The sequence below is a fragment of the Rhodamnia argentea genome, chromosome 5, assembly GCF_020921035.1.
Source record: "Rhodamnia argentea isolate NSW1041297 chromosome 5, ASM2092103v1, whole genome shotgun sequence".
Taxonomy (NCBI): domain Eukaryota; kingdom Viridiplantae; phylum Streptophyta; class Magnoliopsida; order Myrtales; family Myrtaceae; genus Rhodamnia; species Rhodamnia argentea.
Window position 1 is genome coordinate 5,951,193 of NC_063154.1, and position 13,295 is coordinate 5,964,487.

Genomic DNA, 13,295 nt, shown 5'->3' on the forward strand with positions numbered 1-13,295 from the left:
AGTCTTGGGAATTGCTCTAATAGCTTTTCCTTTTTAATCTTTATTTGGAGTCTCTTGTTATGACTTATGCCACACCTCTTTTTCTCCTTCAGTGGTCAGTGGTGCATCTTCGTGCTGATAAACAGGAGGGGGAAAATGCGACTTTCAAGACTTGAATTTGCTTGTTGGACGTCCATGTCGTGATCGATAAGTAGGGACACATCTGTTTCTTGGAAGATCTTATATCGGTTTTTCGCTCCCGTTTTCTTAGTTCCTTTCGCCCTTGCAAATGGATTTCCACGAACTGCCCATCTGGCTGTTCATTCAATCTCGTAACAAGGAATTTGATGGACACTTACATCGATCCAAAGATCATTATGGTCTGGGTCCCCATAGGTGGTGGTTTTAACATCAGCTGAGGATAATACAGGTTCATTCATCCCATGCTATTAGAGACCGACATACCCGTTTCCCCATTAAATTTGTGGATCATAGCTCATGAGTCATTTCTGTGTGGTCCATGGTCACGCAAGGACTTCCAGTCTCATTCATCATTTAATACATGAACATGACTATGCAGAAGATAGTTTGCTATCTTCTACATGGACTAACATATCCACTTTTCAACCAAGGGGCAGAAAAAGAGTATAGAGGAGAAGCATTATCTAGTTGATAGATTCAGAGTAGACCTATCAAAAAGAGGTCACAGGCTCATTTCTTAATCTATATTTGATGAATTGAGTTGTTCTATTCTGTAAATGGGTCATAAATGATATAGAATGGTAAAATCAAAATCATATAAGTGTTTAAATGAGTGTACAATTTACTTAGAACAGCTCTTGGCCAACGAAGGCAGATGACTCTCACTTGGTTTAGGTGATCGTCGCGGCCCTCCTCTAGCAGGCGAGGGTTGAGTGGAGACCACGTTGGCCAAGAAAAGGAAAAGAAAAAAGAAAGGAAGAAAAAAATAAAAAAAATTAAATGAAAAAAATTAAAAACTGCAGTAATTGTCCCATCAGCACCAACTGTGCAACAAAAAATGGTCAGTACTGGCTAGATCATGACATTAGTATTTTTCAAAAAAAATTATCGGAAGAATTAAATTGAAAATTTGGCAAAAGGTTTAGGATTAAATTGGCACAATTGAAAGGTTTAGAACTTAATTGGTAAATCGTCAAAATGTTTAGGACAATTAATCAAATTGAAAGGTTTAGGACCGAATCGGCGGGGGTGTAATGGTTTATGACTTTTTTGGTAATTTCTTCTTTTTAATGCTCATTTTTCAAATGGAGATGAAACATAAGCTCCGTTTGTTTCGTAAAAAATGAGTGATTTGAAAAATATTTTCCTAAAAATAATCGCATGTGTTGCTCTCATTTAGTCAACAAAACATATGTTGATCACCGACAACTACTTGCACCTAAACATTGCGTAAACGAAGAAAATATTTTTCACTCATTTATTTTTATCAACGATAGAAATGAATATTTTTTTGCGAAGCAAATGAAGTCATAAATAAAGCCATAAAGAACAAATATATTGCGCTTCCGGAGTCGCCAGAAATGCCTCGTAGTAGATGTGCCTGCCGCAACTTTTGCTTCGCTTGGAGAAAATCATCTTCTTATAATGCCGACGAGGAGTTCCTCCGGAAGACTGAGCATGTTAACTAATCTTCCTTATCCCTCTTGTAATTGACCAAAACAAATCTATCATTCTTGCCGATGCGATCGACATCTAAAGTACAATTTCCATCTCAAAATGTCTTTAAAATAACTAGAAACGCCAAGATATATATGATGATTTGTGGGATAATTACCAAAATAATCTTAAACATATTGTAATTGTGTCAATTCAATCTTAAATTTTTTTTTACCAATTCAGTCTATTTGGTCAGCTGGTGTTGACAAGGCCATAATTTAATAGTATTTTAATTTTTAAATATTTTCTTTTTTTAAATTATTTGTATTTTTCTTTTATTTTTTGTTCTTCCTTCTTGCTTTTGTTTGTGGCTGGCGATGGCCGCTGAGCTGGCAGGCCATTGTCCAAGGGCCACGAAGCCCTCATTGGCCACAACAGCAGTAGGAAAGAAAATAAAAATAAAAATAAAAAATAAGGAAAAAATAAAGATATATAAAGAATATTTAAAAAATGTCCACGTCGGCAATGGCGACGACACGTCGGCATCAACCGGCCGGCAAAGTGGACTAAATTGGCACAATTGCAAAAGGTTTACGACTCAACTGTAAATTTTTTTAAAAAAAAAATTTAAAATCGAATTGGCACAAGTACAATAAGTTTGGACTTTTTTGGTAATTTTTTCCAATATGCTAAAGCATGAAATGTCCTGGGGAACTATAATGGTCATGCCATGGGCAGATTATTTCTTCCCCCGCACAGCCACAAGAGCTGCCATAATGGTTTCAGATAAGCTTCATGGGAATCTACAGTAAGGACTGGTCAGTTTGTCCCTAATCAAAGTCTAAGCTTTCCATCCGATGGTCCCTTAAAAAAAAAGACATGCTTTGCAGTCACTTTAATGCTGAGAGAGGGATCAGAAGAATGTCGAATGAGGATAATCAAGTCTCGTTCATTTCATTTGGGTGGTGATGAATCAACACATTCTTGGTCAAATTGGTCCTAGATCTCTTTAAACTAACCAACCTTTTATCCCTCTTTTTCCCCTCTGAAATTTCGTTCTATTTAAAGGTTTCATATAACAGCTAAGAGCATCTCACCCCCAAAGGTTGTTGATTTTTTCGCAACATTGCAGCTTGCTTTTTTTTTTTTCACATACAAAGTTGTTCGAATTCCTTATGATGTGCGAGTGAAAGAGCTACTTTGCCGTTTCTGACTGTGAACAATCGGAGTCTCCCTCATTTATCTATTAAAGCGCCGCGCAAGTTCGTATTGTTTTCGAAACGTTCTTGTTTGGCTAAGTGCCGAGGGACATTGATACTATGCTCTCTGTCGAAATTAATGGGGTCATCTACCTTCTGCCTTTTCCAATTTCTGGGTACAGCTTCTTGACCCCAGCTTCACATGGCCGCTTTTGTTCAGGGTTGGCTTCTCTTTTTTTTTTTGTGGGGGTGGGGGGGATGTTCCCAAAGAGACTATTTAATGAGGTGAGGTTTGTGTCTACGAAAATCATACCGTTTATGATAGTGAAGATAGATGTACCGAGACATTTGTTTTGACATTTGCTAGAGATGAAAGACATGAAGCGGAATTACTCCGATTTACATGATTCCATTGATCAGGCTGTCCAAAAAAGTTAGCTTGAATAACAGCATGAGTTGACAAAGATTGCGGGAAATTTATCGGTGCTTCTTTTGGTTCGAACCGCTGCGGCTTCTCGAAACCCACGAGGATCTCTCTTCTGATTATAAGATCGGTAAGATTCAGCACAGATCAATGCTCAGAGAGTGATGAGATTGTGCTTCATTTTCTCTTGCACCAATCCACAGAGGGTGGCCAAAAAAACAAGAAAAAAAATCGAAACTTGAGTGGGCAAATGATGTGAATAAGGTGGGAAATAAGACCACCTTGGTCCACAACATTCATGAGGTGGTTGTGGAATTGATTGAAAATCATACTCATGTCCCCTGCAGGCTTTGCTTCAGCAGCTGTGAATTGAGCATGATGGAAGATTGTTGAAATCTTTCCTGAATAGGGTTTTTCACAAGTGGTGAAACTTTAAACATGCCATAGCAACATGATCAATCATCTGAAGTTTCAGATCTCTGTTGCTAGAGAAAATTTATTGCAGGTAAATGGACCCAAATTACATGTAACTCTGAATTTTTTAACTACTGTTCCATCGCAAAATGAAGAAATTCAGGCGTTCCTGATGCCCGCCGATCACTGCATGTACAAGAGCTTCGGGCCACTCGGGACATGCGAGCCTGGAACCAAACAGGCGGTGGTGTCTGTGTGTTGTCTGTTCTTGGACTCGAGCCCCATGAGCCTCGCCTCAGCCCGGAACTTCGCTGCCTGAGCAGACTCGTCGGATCTGCGCTGGGTTCGGGGCGACTTGTCGCTAGTCCTATAACCATCTCCGGCTACTCGTACCGCTTTCTGACTCTTGCACCCCAACAGAATACCGGAACGCCGCCACCCGGGCACGTCTGATCTGCCCCTGCCAGTCCTGTTGGCAGTTAAAGCAGTCCTCAAGGGGCTAGTAGCGGGGGCTTCTGAATAATCGGACATGGCCGAGACATCTGCAGCACTTGCAGTGACGACGCTCCACTCGATGCTGGCTTCGCTCGGCGCATACCTTGTTGTGGGGGTTATGCAATCTGAGGTTGCATCGGAGACCTGCCTGGTGAAATATGAATTCACTTTCCCTGTGAGGCTCTCTATCTCGAACAAGTCTGAACTAGCATCACTCTCACAGTCTACGCTATTGTAGGCTCCGGCTCCGGCTCCGGCTCCGGCTCCATCAGAGCTTGCGGAAGCTTCAGAAAGTCCCTCCTTTCTTGGAATGGCATTAGTGCTATCCCACGTCAGCATCGCGAGCCTCTTCTCTAAGGTGTATGAGTTCTTTCTTTTATCAAACACTGGGGACCCGAAAACCTCCAGTGACTTCTTGGGCTTCAGCTCTTCCTCCTCCTGGAAATGGGTCTTTATAACTGGCAGATTCACAGGTTCTTGCTTGAGAGAGCTTGGAGTGAACAGGTTTTCTTTCTTTTGCATCTCTTCGGTCATCCAAGGATCCAAGGTTGGCATTTTATTGCTCGGCTTGACTTGGAGTGCACTGGAAGTAGTGTTCGTGCCGAGACTGATCTCACCAACACGGTCATCGACGTCAACCGAGCTCTTGCCGGAGCAGGAGCATTTGCATCCAAGAGAAGCTAAGAAGCTCTTCCCATTGTTTGTCTTGTTGGCCCTGCGCTGAGAAGGATTTCTCAGGATTCTCTGAAGCAATGCGTTCTGGCTGTTCCAGCTCGATTCTGAACGGACACTTGGAGTGGCTGATTGTAATTTCGGTTTGACCGGCTGCGTCATCACATGAGGTTGCAGATCTTCCTTCTTGCCATATTGCGAACGGGATTGGGAATTCCCTGAACCCATTTTGGCAATTCTTGGAGTCTCCTCCCCCTCCTCATAGATCGCTCCATTGAAGTACTTTTCAGCTCCAAACACTCCAATTTCTCCATCCTCCTCCTTATAAAGATGCTCCTCCTGATGGAACTTCTTGAAATTGAGGCTTTGACCACTGGTCTGAGCTAGCTTGTGGATGAAGCTCTCCTCTGTGTTGTTCAGATACAAAGGAAAAGATGCATCTCGGACGCTGTTGTTATTGCTGGTGCTGTCTTCCAGGGAATATGTTTGTGGGTGATTGGGGTTGAAAGATGGTGTCAAGGTAATCATAGCCATTCAGCTCTTATTGGGGAAAGAGTTCGAGGCGCAAAAGCAGAGCAAAAGACAGCAGAAAAAGACTTTCAGAGTGGAAAACTACAAGGAGGAAAAGGATGATAGAAGAGAACAAAAAGATGCAAAGGACAGATCTTGAGAGCTCCAGGAAATGCGGAATCAACAAGATTTGATATTATTCAAAAGGTCATGTGAAATCCTTAAATAGACAGCTTGAGAGGTCCCCAGAAAGAAACTTAACAATGGAAGAGCCCCTGTTAAACCTCCTCTCATGTTAGCTTGACTCGTTTAAAAAACTACTATTAAAGTAGGTTTCAGCTTCACAAAGATTAATGTTTGAAGGGTAGGGCCTACGCAACTTAATTCCTAGATAGTGAAAAAGAAATCAGATTTCGCAAATGACATTGATATCATTGGGAAGAAACGTCAGGACCACTAAGGTTTATACATTCCTGTAGCTTCTACTGGAGGAAGGGTCAATGACATTTCACTCTTGTAAAGTCAACTCGACCTTCACCATCTGAGATGGATTTCGTGGAACTGAGATGGGCGAAGAGGACTCTTTTCCTGCACGGTAACAGCCAAGACTGTGACCGGTGAAACCTGCATGCTATGTTAAAGGAATGGAGGACAAGAATGCAGTTGAGTCACGCTCTCTTGTTATCATTTCCAGGGGTAAGGAGACACCGGCAGAGAGCTTGCGTAGGTTGATTGGGGCAGCTAGCTTAGCTTGTTACTCTGAATAAGCTTCATACAAAGAGAGGATGTTGAGATAAAGTTGCCGGTCCCAGGGCGGCTGTGATCTAGGCGAAAATGCTACACCATAGCAAATTCTCTTTCTTTGAACCTGAGTTCGGTTTCACAACAAGGGATGTTGATTTCTTCACTTGTTTGATCACGGGATTTACAAACCAGAATCCATTCCAAATCTGATTGGCCCAAGCGAAACTTAAACGAGGTAGTAATAGCACTAAAAAAGTGCTTCGACAACATTCAACGCATCATTCCCAAAAGGCGCAAAAGTACAATATTATACCGAGCAACGACATAAGAAAAAATCGACCATTAGATTCGCCGCATCAAGAAGCCGGGGTTGAAATTTGTGCAACAAAAAGACCAGAACGAGGTACTCATCTGAAATTAGTATGCTAAACAAGGAGTAAGAGAATTCATGGTTCCTAGATATTTCAACCGAGAGGAGAATCATTTTCTTCACGATGAGTAACAAAGAACCCAGGTTTTCGGCTGACGTGCATCGATGGAAACTATGCTGAACTGCAATATTTAGTGCAGTTTGATAAGATCAAGGACCGATTGTTGCCCAGGTGCAGGTAACATGACATGTGCATTGGTCAACCTAAGTCACCGGACATCAAGCCGGAAGAATTTGCAGCTCAAAACCAGAAGTCATACTGGTTGGTCACAAATCCAAAGGCAAAGAACAAATCAATCATTGGACGTTGCAGTCCACATGTTATAGTCCCCCGGCTCACCAATTGCAAGGGCTCGTCTATAATGTCCAAGTCATTATGTCCATGAAAAGTTCAAACTGTTCTATCCAAATCACTCAGCAAAAGAACCGACTTCACGGATGCCGCAGCAAACGCTGAACCGACACTTACCCAAAACTTATCTAGTGGCTTGTATGGAGATAACAACATGCCCCCCTTTAGCTATGGAGAGAGAGAGAGAGAGAGAGAGAGAGAGAGAGATTTGACATCTTTCTTGCTCCAAGCACAAGAGATGGCCAAAAGGAGCGAGACAGAAGGGACGGATACCATTTGTCTAGTGATCTCTCGGGCCTACGTACTACAGGATGCTTAACAGAGTCGTGCCTAGTTCGTCTGCTTGAAGTAATCAAGTAAATCACCTGCAAGTTTTCCCCAAACACAGTCGTTAAACGTTAAGTATCTTCGCATGAAAGAACAAACATTGCATGGATTGTTTTTGGTTGAAACTAAACTCATCTAGGGAGCACCTTGAGATTTCTGCATCTTTCAAGTTTAATTTGGTCATCACTCGAGCTTTCAACACTATTATCAGACAAAAGGAAACTGTCTATTGGCAAATAACCAAAAAGAAAGATGACCGCTCTGTAATGACATCTTAATAATACAAGAAGGCTGTCGTTGCATTCCTTTTACTGGGTTACAATTATGCATACCGCAGAGTCAAAAAAATTTAATGATTGAGATAAAACAAAGATGATCGTAGTCTTATACAATAACTAGATACTAGGTAAAGGTACCGAGCAGCAGATATTGAGCTGATGCCTCCCACTCCATGAACCCATCAGGCCGGACATATCACCAGACTTCGCCAATCATAAGATTAATGCTTCACCAGCTCGAATGTGAACCAGAATTTCTGCAAAGCCACTTACCATGAAGATGTGGAGTTCCCACCAGCAACCCAGTACTGCTTCACAGCAACCAAAATCTTTTCTGGGACAAGCGGACCATCTTCATGGTCCACCATTTTAGCGTCCCACCTCATCCCTCCTACTATCTTCTTCACTTTCATAAGCACGTCAACTTCATCACGGATTATTACCGCGCCTTCTGGACGCAGAATTCGATCCATCTCAAGAAGAATGTCCTCGGCATCACATCTGCAGATCAACAAACATATTCCATTAAAAGCGGATGGAATGGTCGCAAAACAAACTTAAGGGCAAGTTTGTATATGCTTCAGCAAAAGCAAAAAAGTCGCCTTTTGCTCACCCGTTAATATTTAAAACTTTATCCAAATTTCAAAAACAAAAAATATGCGGTGAATCTACGTGATAATTTGTATATTGTGAAAGTCAGAGGTGTTACGGGCTAAGAAAATGTCAAAGTGCATCTGCTGCAAGATTTGGATTAAATAAAAAGCAGAAAAGTAAAAGTTCAAGGATACACTACTTACTTATCCTTGTAGAGACTGAAAAGTCCATTGGCATGGATAAGGTCGTATGTCCTTGGATAGGTGGAGAAAGCTTCACACCTGAATTAATATACCTAGCAATCTTTAGTGACCACTAACAAGGATAAATAAAACAGCGAAATAGAGTAAAAATGAATAAACAGGTGATATGCATATAGTCAAGTGCAGTACTCAACGTTAAGAATTTTAAGGATTTAGACCGAGGCATATGCTAAGCACACTTCCTGATATTGAAGACAATACTGAGACATGGCCAGCCATATAGCTTAATAATCAAATCCAGAACTATTATAAAGTAGATGCTTCTTGCAACATTACAGAAAGAAATACACCAAACACCTATAGTGCTAACAAGAGCAACTTTGGCTACACTATATACCTGGATTGTCTTATATAAGCTACTTCTTATTTCAGCATTACATTATCAAGAACATTGAACAGTTGAACAAGGACATTGGCAATTGCTGCGGTCAAAAATTTCCTGACTGATCAATGAAATCTGGGACTGCTAGAAGAAATATGCAATAAATATCAGCGGTAAAGAGCCATTGACCAAACAGGAGAGAGATTTGTTATGCTTTACCAGTCATGATAGATGCCAATCAATCCTCGCTCATAGATGACACCAAGAGTGCTCCTGTCAGATATTATGGGCACAACATTCATCGTCCACAATTTAGGAGACTCGATTGCTGCGGCAAAGCCTCCCAACCCGGCATTCATATCCATAATGTTGCGATACCTTCCAGTGTCAAGAAGCTTATTGATTTTCTTATAGGCATTCACATGCCTCTTCCACTTATTGCTGTCTTCCTGATACGTCTCAACAGAAACTCCAGAAACAGATCCACTGACAATTCTTGGAGGGACAGCATATAACCTCTCTGGAAACGGCTTCAGTTCTCCTCCAGTGACTTCATCTGACTCGTTAACATCAGGATATAGAGTCATGCATGCCTCCATTTTCTTGTACCTAAAAACCATAGAAAGCAAAGGGCTAATGAGGGAGTGAAAGAAGATTGAGCTTCAGAAAATATGGTCTTTTAACCAGGCTCATGTAGTTAACACCAGACTTGCTGGAGTGTTCATATGTATACAACTAATATGTCCGCTTAATGAAACCAATAAGCTGGAGAAAAAGCACAGATATCTTTCACTAAAAATTTACCCAACTGAAACCCCTCAGCAATCTAAAAAGATGATAATGGGCAATCTTAAGCGATGTCGCTCATCATTCAATACTGCTTTCAGCTTACTAAGAGTGCATACAAGAAAGATAAAGGGAGATCAATCTATGATTTATGATTAGTTAAGCTGGAAACGCTTGGAATAGGAAGGCCAACACAGATTCAATTCCAGATTCAAGATAGCGTACGCCCGAGGATTCATTAAGAGCTGATTTAAGCTTGCTTATCTTACTATAGTAGGTAAGCTAATGCCTATCCAAGCCATGAGCCGCAAATGGCTGATTAAAACCATAGTTGGCAGTGGGAGTAAAAGTAGTATCTTTTTTTTTTTTTAATAGAACAGAGACATTGAGAGGAATTGCATATCAACTTCCTACTCAAGACGACATCATCAGAAAATTGAAGTGACGGGACCAGTTAGCCTGAAGCAGGTCCCCTGCACGTGATAGAAGGGAAGGTAGAGCCTAAATTGTACGATGAAACTGCCGAGCCAGAGAATTCTAGCCCTTTCACGGTGCTGACATTATGGCTTACCATTTGACTTCAGTCTCTTTCTGACCTCACTCTAATATTCATATCAGCATTCTACTATCCTTGTATTCCATCCAGCTGAAAAAATATGATGAGAAAATGATATTAAGGGTCACGTTTAGGGACATACCACACATCATCTACTTCTGCAGACTTGCAGAAAGTAGCTTGTGAGTCATCTTGCCTACCACGGCATGATTCAGCATTTAGTCTCTTCTGCCAAATGGCTATTTCACCCTTTTCATATTTCTTCTCCCAGCACAGGAGGCTGGCAACCTGCTCAATCTTCCTCTGTTCCTCCTGAAGTTCCTCCTTTGGACGTTGCCATGCTTTATAATTGGTCCTCCAGTTAATTGGAGGACCCGAAAGAATCCAGTAACCGCCGGGTCTCAAAACTCGATCAACTTCCTTAAGGTACATTCCATCTAGAGAGAGAGAGAGAGAGAGAGAGAGAGAGAGAGAGAAAGGAACAGCACAAACATCATTTGTGAAGCCATCACTGTCTGAAAAAATCAAAAATAAAAAAAACAAGGTCAAAGTGAATTTTGAAGATCTCACCATTGGACCCCCATGGAATTAGGCACCGGGAACAGTGAGCCATATCAAAGGACCTTGAAGGATATGGCATCTTTATTGTACCAAGGACACCAATGACAGCAGGTACACCCCGTTCAAGAGCAAACTGAACCTGCGCTTCATGTGAATCTCTTGGTGCAAAAGACATGGCAATGACCTTCCTACTCCAGAGGTATGCACCCCAGCTTGCGACCTAGGAAATTAAGGACATCCCGTAAGCAATGCGAAGACTAACAACAGAAATGATAAAATTAGACAGATAAGGATGAAGTTACAATGGCAACAGAAATAAAATTACAAAATGAAGAATGAGGGGAGAACATTCAAGCTATATTTCACATACCCCACAACCCGTATCAAGCGCAGTCCTGACTGTTCCATTATCAATTGGTATCACTGAAGCAAGTTGATCTATGTACTTATCTGCTCCTTGAGGAAATTGGGTCCCACCCCCAGGGAACCTAAATACGTTGCCCTCATACTGAATCCAGTTCTGAATTGCTTTCTCAACAGTCAAAGCTTTGTATGGCGCATTTGCATAGGGCACATAGTCCCGACTCTTTGGCCAGGGGAATGGAGTTACATAACCCTTGGGTGCTGGGATAAGACAGTGCAGCTTCTCTCCCTCAGGAGGACAATGTCTCTCCCGGTAGTTCATATTCTCCCTCGGAAAGGTCATGGCACGTTTTTGATCTTGGCAAGGTGTGTAATCAGTGAAGTGAGAATTGCATGGCTCAAAAACCTTGGGTTTTTCAGATTCGTCGATAGTCTCCAATTCGCCACCATGATGAGTTTCAAAATTTAAATTAGAAGCCACGTCACAGTCTGCCCCACTTTTTGTGATTGCCAAAGCTATACTATCTCCTTTGCCAAAACCACTCCGTTGCCAGGCACCCAGTAAATAGAAAAAAAAGCACAAACCAGCTAAGATAACTACTTGTATGGAGGTTCTAGTCCTGCCATCAGCCGAATTTGGTTTTGCCATTGAGAACCTGAAAGAAAGCCACGTATCCAAATTACACACAGCATAAATTAGAAAAGAAGAACACAACTCCGAGTACTGGATTCAGCAGTGACAAGCAACAAGTCAATTTAAATAAGGCATATTCACCATTTACATTAGAAATCACTTGCTTGATTTGTGTATCAACAAACTGCTGAAACTGAAAGGCTTTCCAGAATCCCCGACTGACAACAAAAGCAGCATTAGTTTTCAATTAAGAGGAATTCAGTAAGAAAATGAGCTAGAACCCATCTACAAATGCTGGTGTTTGCTTCCTCCTTTAATACAATTCCCCTCAACTACTTCAAGGCAAAAGAAGACATATTCAACAGAAAAGGTGGTGAATAGTCAAAATCAACAGATGAGCATTCATGCTAGGTTATATTGACAATTGAGAAAAAAGAATCAGAATTTGAAAGAGTAAAGCTGATCATCATAAGCTAGTAAATTGAATAGGACGCAATCAGTGCGGCGATGGCTTTGAAGTATAACGCAAGTTTCTCAAGAGATACACGAGGAAAAATCAAACACACAGCTACCCCGAAAAACATATTAAATGCACGGATTTCCAAGTGACAAGTTAACGTAGTTTTCACATTTGCATTTGCCTGTGTCGGTGTCCTCGGCACACAACTCTTGAACCTCCAAATCTAAGTTCCATCTATCAACTATTCTTTCTGCTTAATTCCCAACAAAATCAATAAATTATTCTGCAAAATCGGATCTTTCATCGATTCGACGATAAGATCAAAATGCCCACTCACATCAAGTGAGCTCCGGCAGGATATAAAGAAGAAAAACAGAAGTTAATAAAGGAAACACAGTCCTTCGGCTTCTTAGCAGACCATAACTCCAACAATAACCATAATGAAGAGACGGAACTCATGGAGCTGACCAAGGCAGCATCTCCCAAAACTCAGACCTCAAATCGAAGGCCACAAAAAGCCAAAAAAGGCGCGAACCGTCAGATCTCTCACCTATCGCATGAAGACCCACGAACGCTGCTCCAGGATCTCGAATCAAAACTCGATCTTTGCTCTGTCTGCTGCTCGAGGGGCACCAGGAAAATGACGATGGCCGAAAGCAGAGATGGATCAAAAAGAATGATCTTCGAAGCAATCAGGAGCAGCTGAGCACGGGAACAGCAGCTAGGTCTCGCTCATTCGATGAACAAAACCGGAGCGCAGAGAGAGAGAGAGAGAGAGAGTTCGTGCGAAACGACACTTGTGTTCGTATGTAAACTCGGCGAGTTCGCCGTAGCTCTCTCGGAAAGAGAAGTGGCGATTGAAGAAACGTGAATCGAGACCCGACCAGATCTCTCTCTCGCTAAATTACATACATCGTATAATGTTAAACAAAACGAGGAGGAAATTTAAGGATGTAATTGGAAATATCACGGTTCAGATCAAAGCGAAAGAGCGGAACGGCGAAATCTCGGAAAGAGATGGGCCCACCGATGTTTAATGGGCGCAGACTGGCAGGACAGTGCTTTGACCATTGATTGTTGCACAGGTGGGACTAGAAAAACCATAGTAAGAGAAGCGGATCGGCAGGCCCCCGCGAATCAGCATGTCTGATGATTACGATTTACGCGGTCGACGAAATTAACACTAGTTATATCGTACATGTCGCCAACCACTCCTAAAACCATCGACTATGAAAAGACTATCAAAGGTCGCTTTTTAGGTGCGCACGATGAGATTTCTGAAAATGAATTTCTA

General features: G+C 41.7%; 2 protein-coding genes across 2 annotated transcripts; both read right to left on the minus strand.

Moving 5' to 3' along the window:
- Positions 1 to 3,454: 3,454 nt before the first annotated feature.
- LOC115750083 (protein PHYTOCHROME KINASE SUBSTRATE 1) lies at positions 3,455 to 5,877 on the minus strand. Its single transcript, XM_030687237.2, has one exon. It carries the CDS (start codon positions 5,353 to 5,355, stop codon positions 3,838 to 3,840), a length of 1,518 nt encoding a protein of 505 aa, XP_030543097.1. The 5' UTR covers positions 5,356 to 5,877; the 3' UTR covers positions 3,455 to 3,837.
- A 1,537-nt stretch (positions 5,878 to 7,414) lies between these two features.
- On the minus strand, positions 7,415 to 12,922 carry LOC115750073 (probable methyltransferase PMT2). The gene is made up of 7 exons (XM_030687226.2): positions 12,552 to 12,922; positions 10,915 to 11,563; positions 10,554 to 10,764; positions 10,126 to 10,420; positions 8,861 to 9,250; positions 8,260 to 8,337; positions 7,415 to 7,963 (listed from the first exon to the last, which is right to left on the minus strand). Exons 2-7 carry the CDS (start codon positions 11,554 to 11,556, stop codon positions 7,732 to 7,734), a joined length of 1,848 nt encoding a protein of 615 aa, XP_030543086.1. The 5' UTR covers positions 11,557 to 11,563; positions 12,552 to 12,922; the 3' UTR covers positions 7,415 to 7,731.
- Between the last annotated feature and the right edge of the window lie 373 nt (positions 12,923 to 13,295).

Bases quoted from the DNA above. Each gene is read 5' to 3' on its own strand.
- LOC115750083 (XM_030687237.2), bottom strand. From the start codon at position 5,355: ATGGCTATGATTACCTTGACACCATCTTTCAACCCCAATCACCCACAA.
- LOC115750073 (XM_030687226.2), bottom strand. From the start codon at position 11,556: ATGGCAAAACCAAATTCGGCTGATGGCAGGACTAGAACCTCCATACAA. The intron at 10,421-10,553 runs GTGAGATCTTCA...CTCTCTCTCTAG, and splicing joins AATTCCATGGGGGTCCAATG to ATGGAATGTACCTTAAGGAA. The intron at 9,251-10,125 runs GTATGTCCCTAA...TATGGTTTTTAG, and splicing joins GCAGAAGTAGATGATGTGTG to GTACAAGAAAATGGAGGCAT.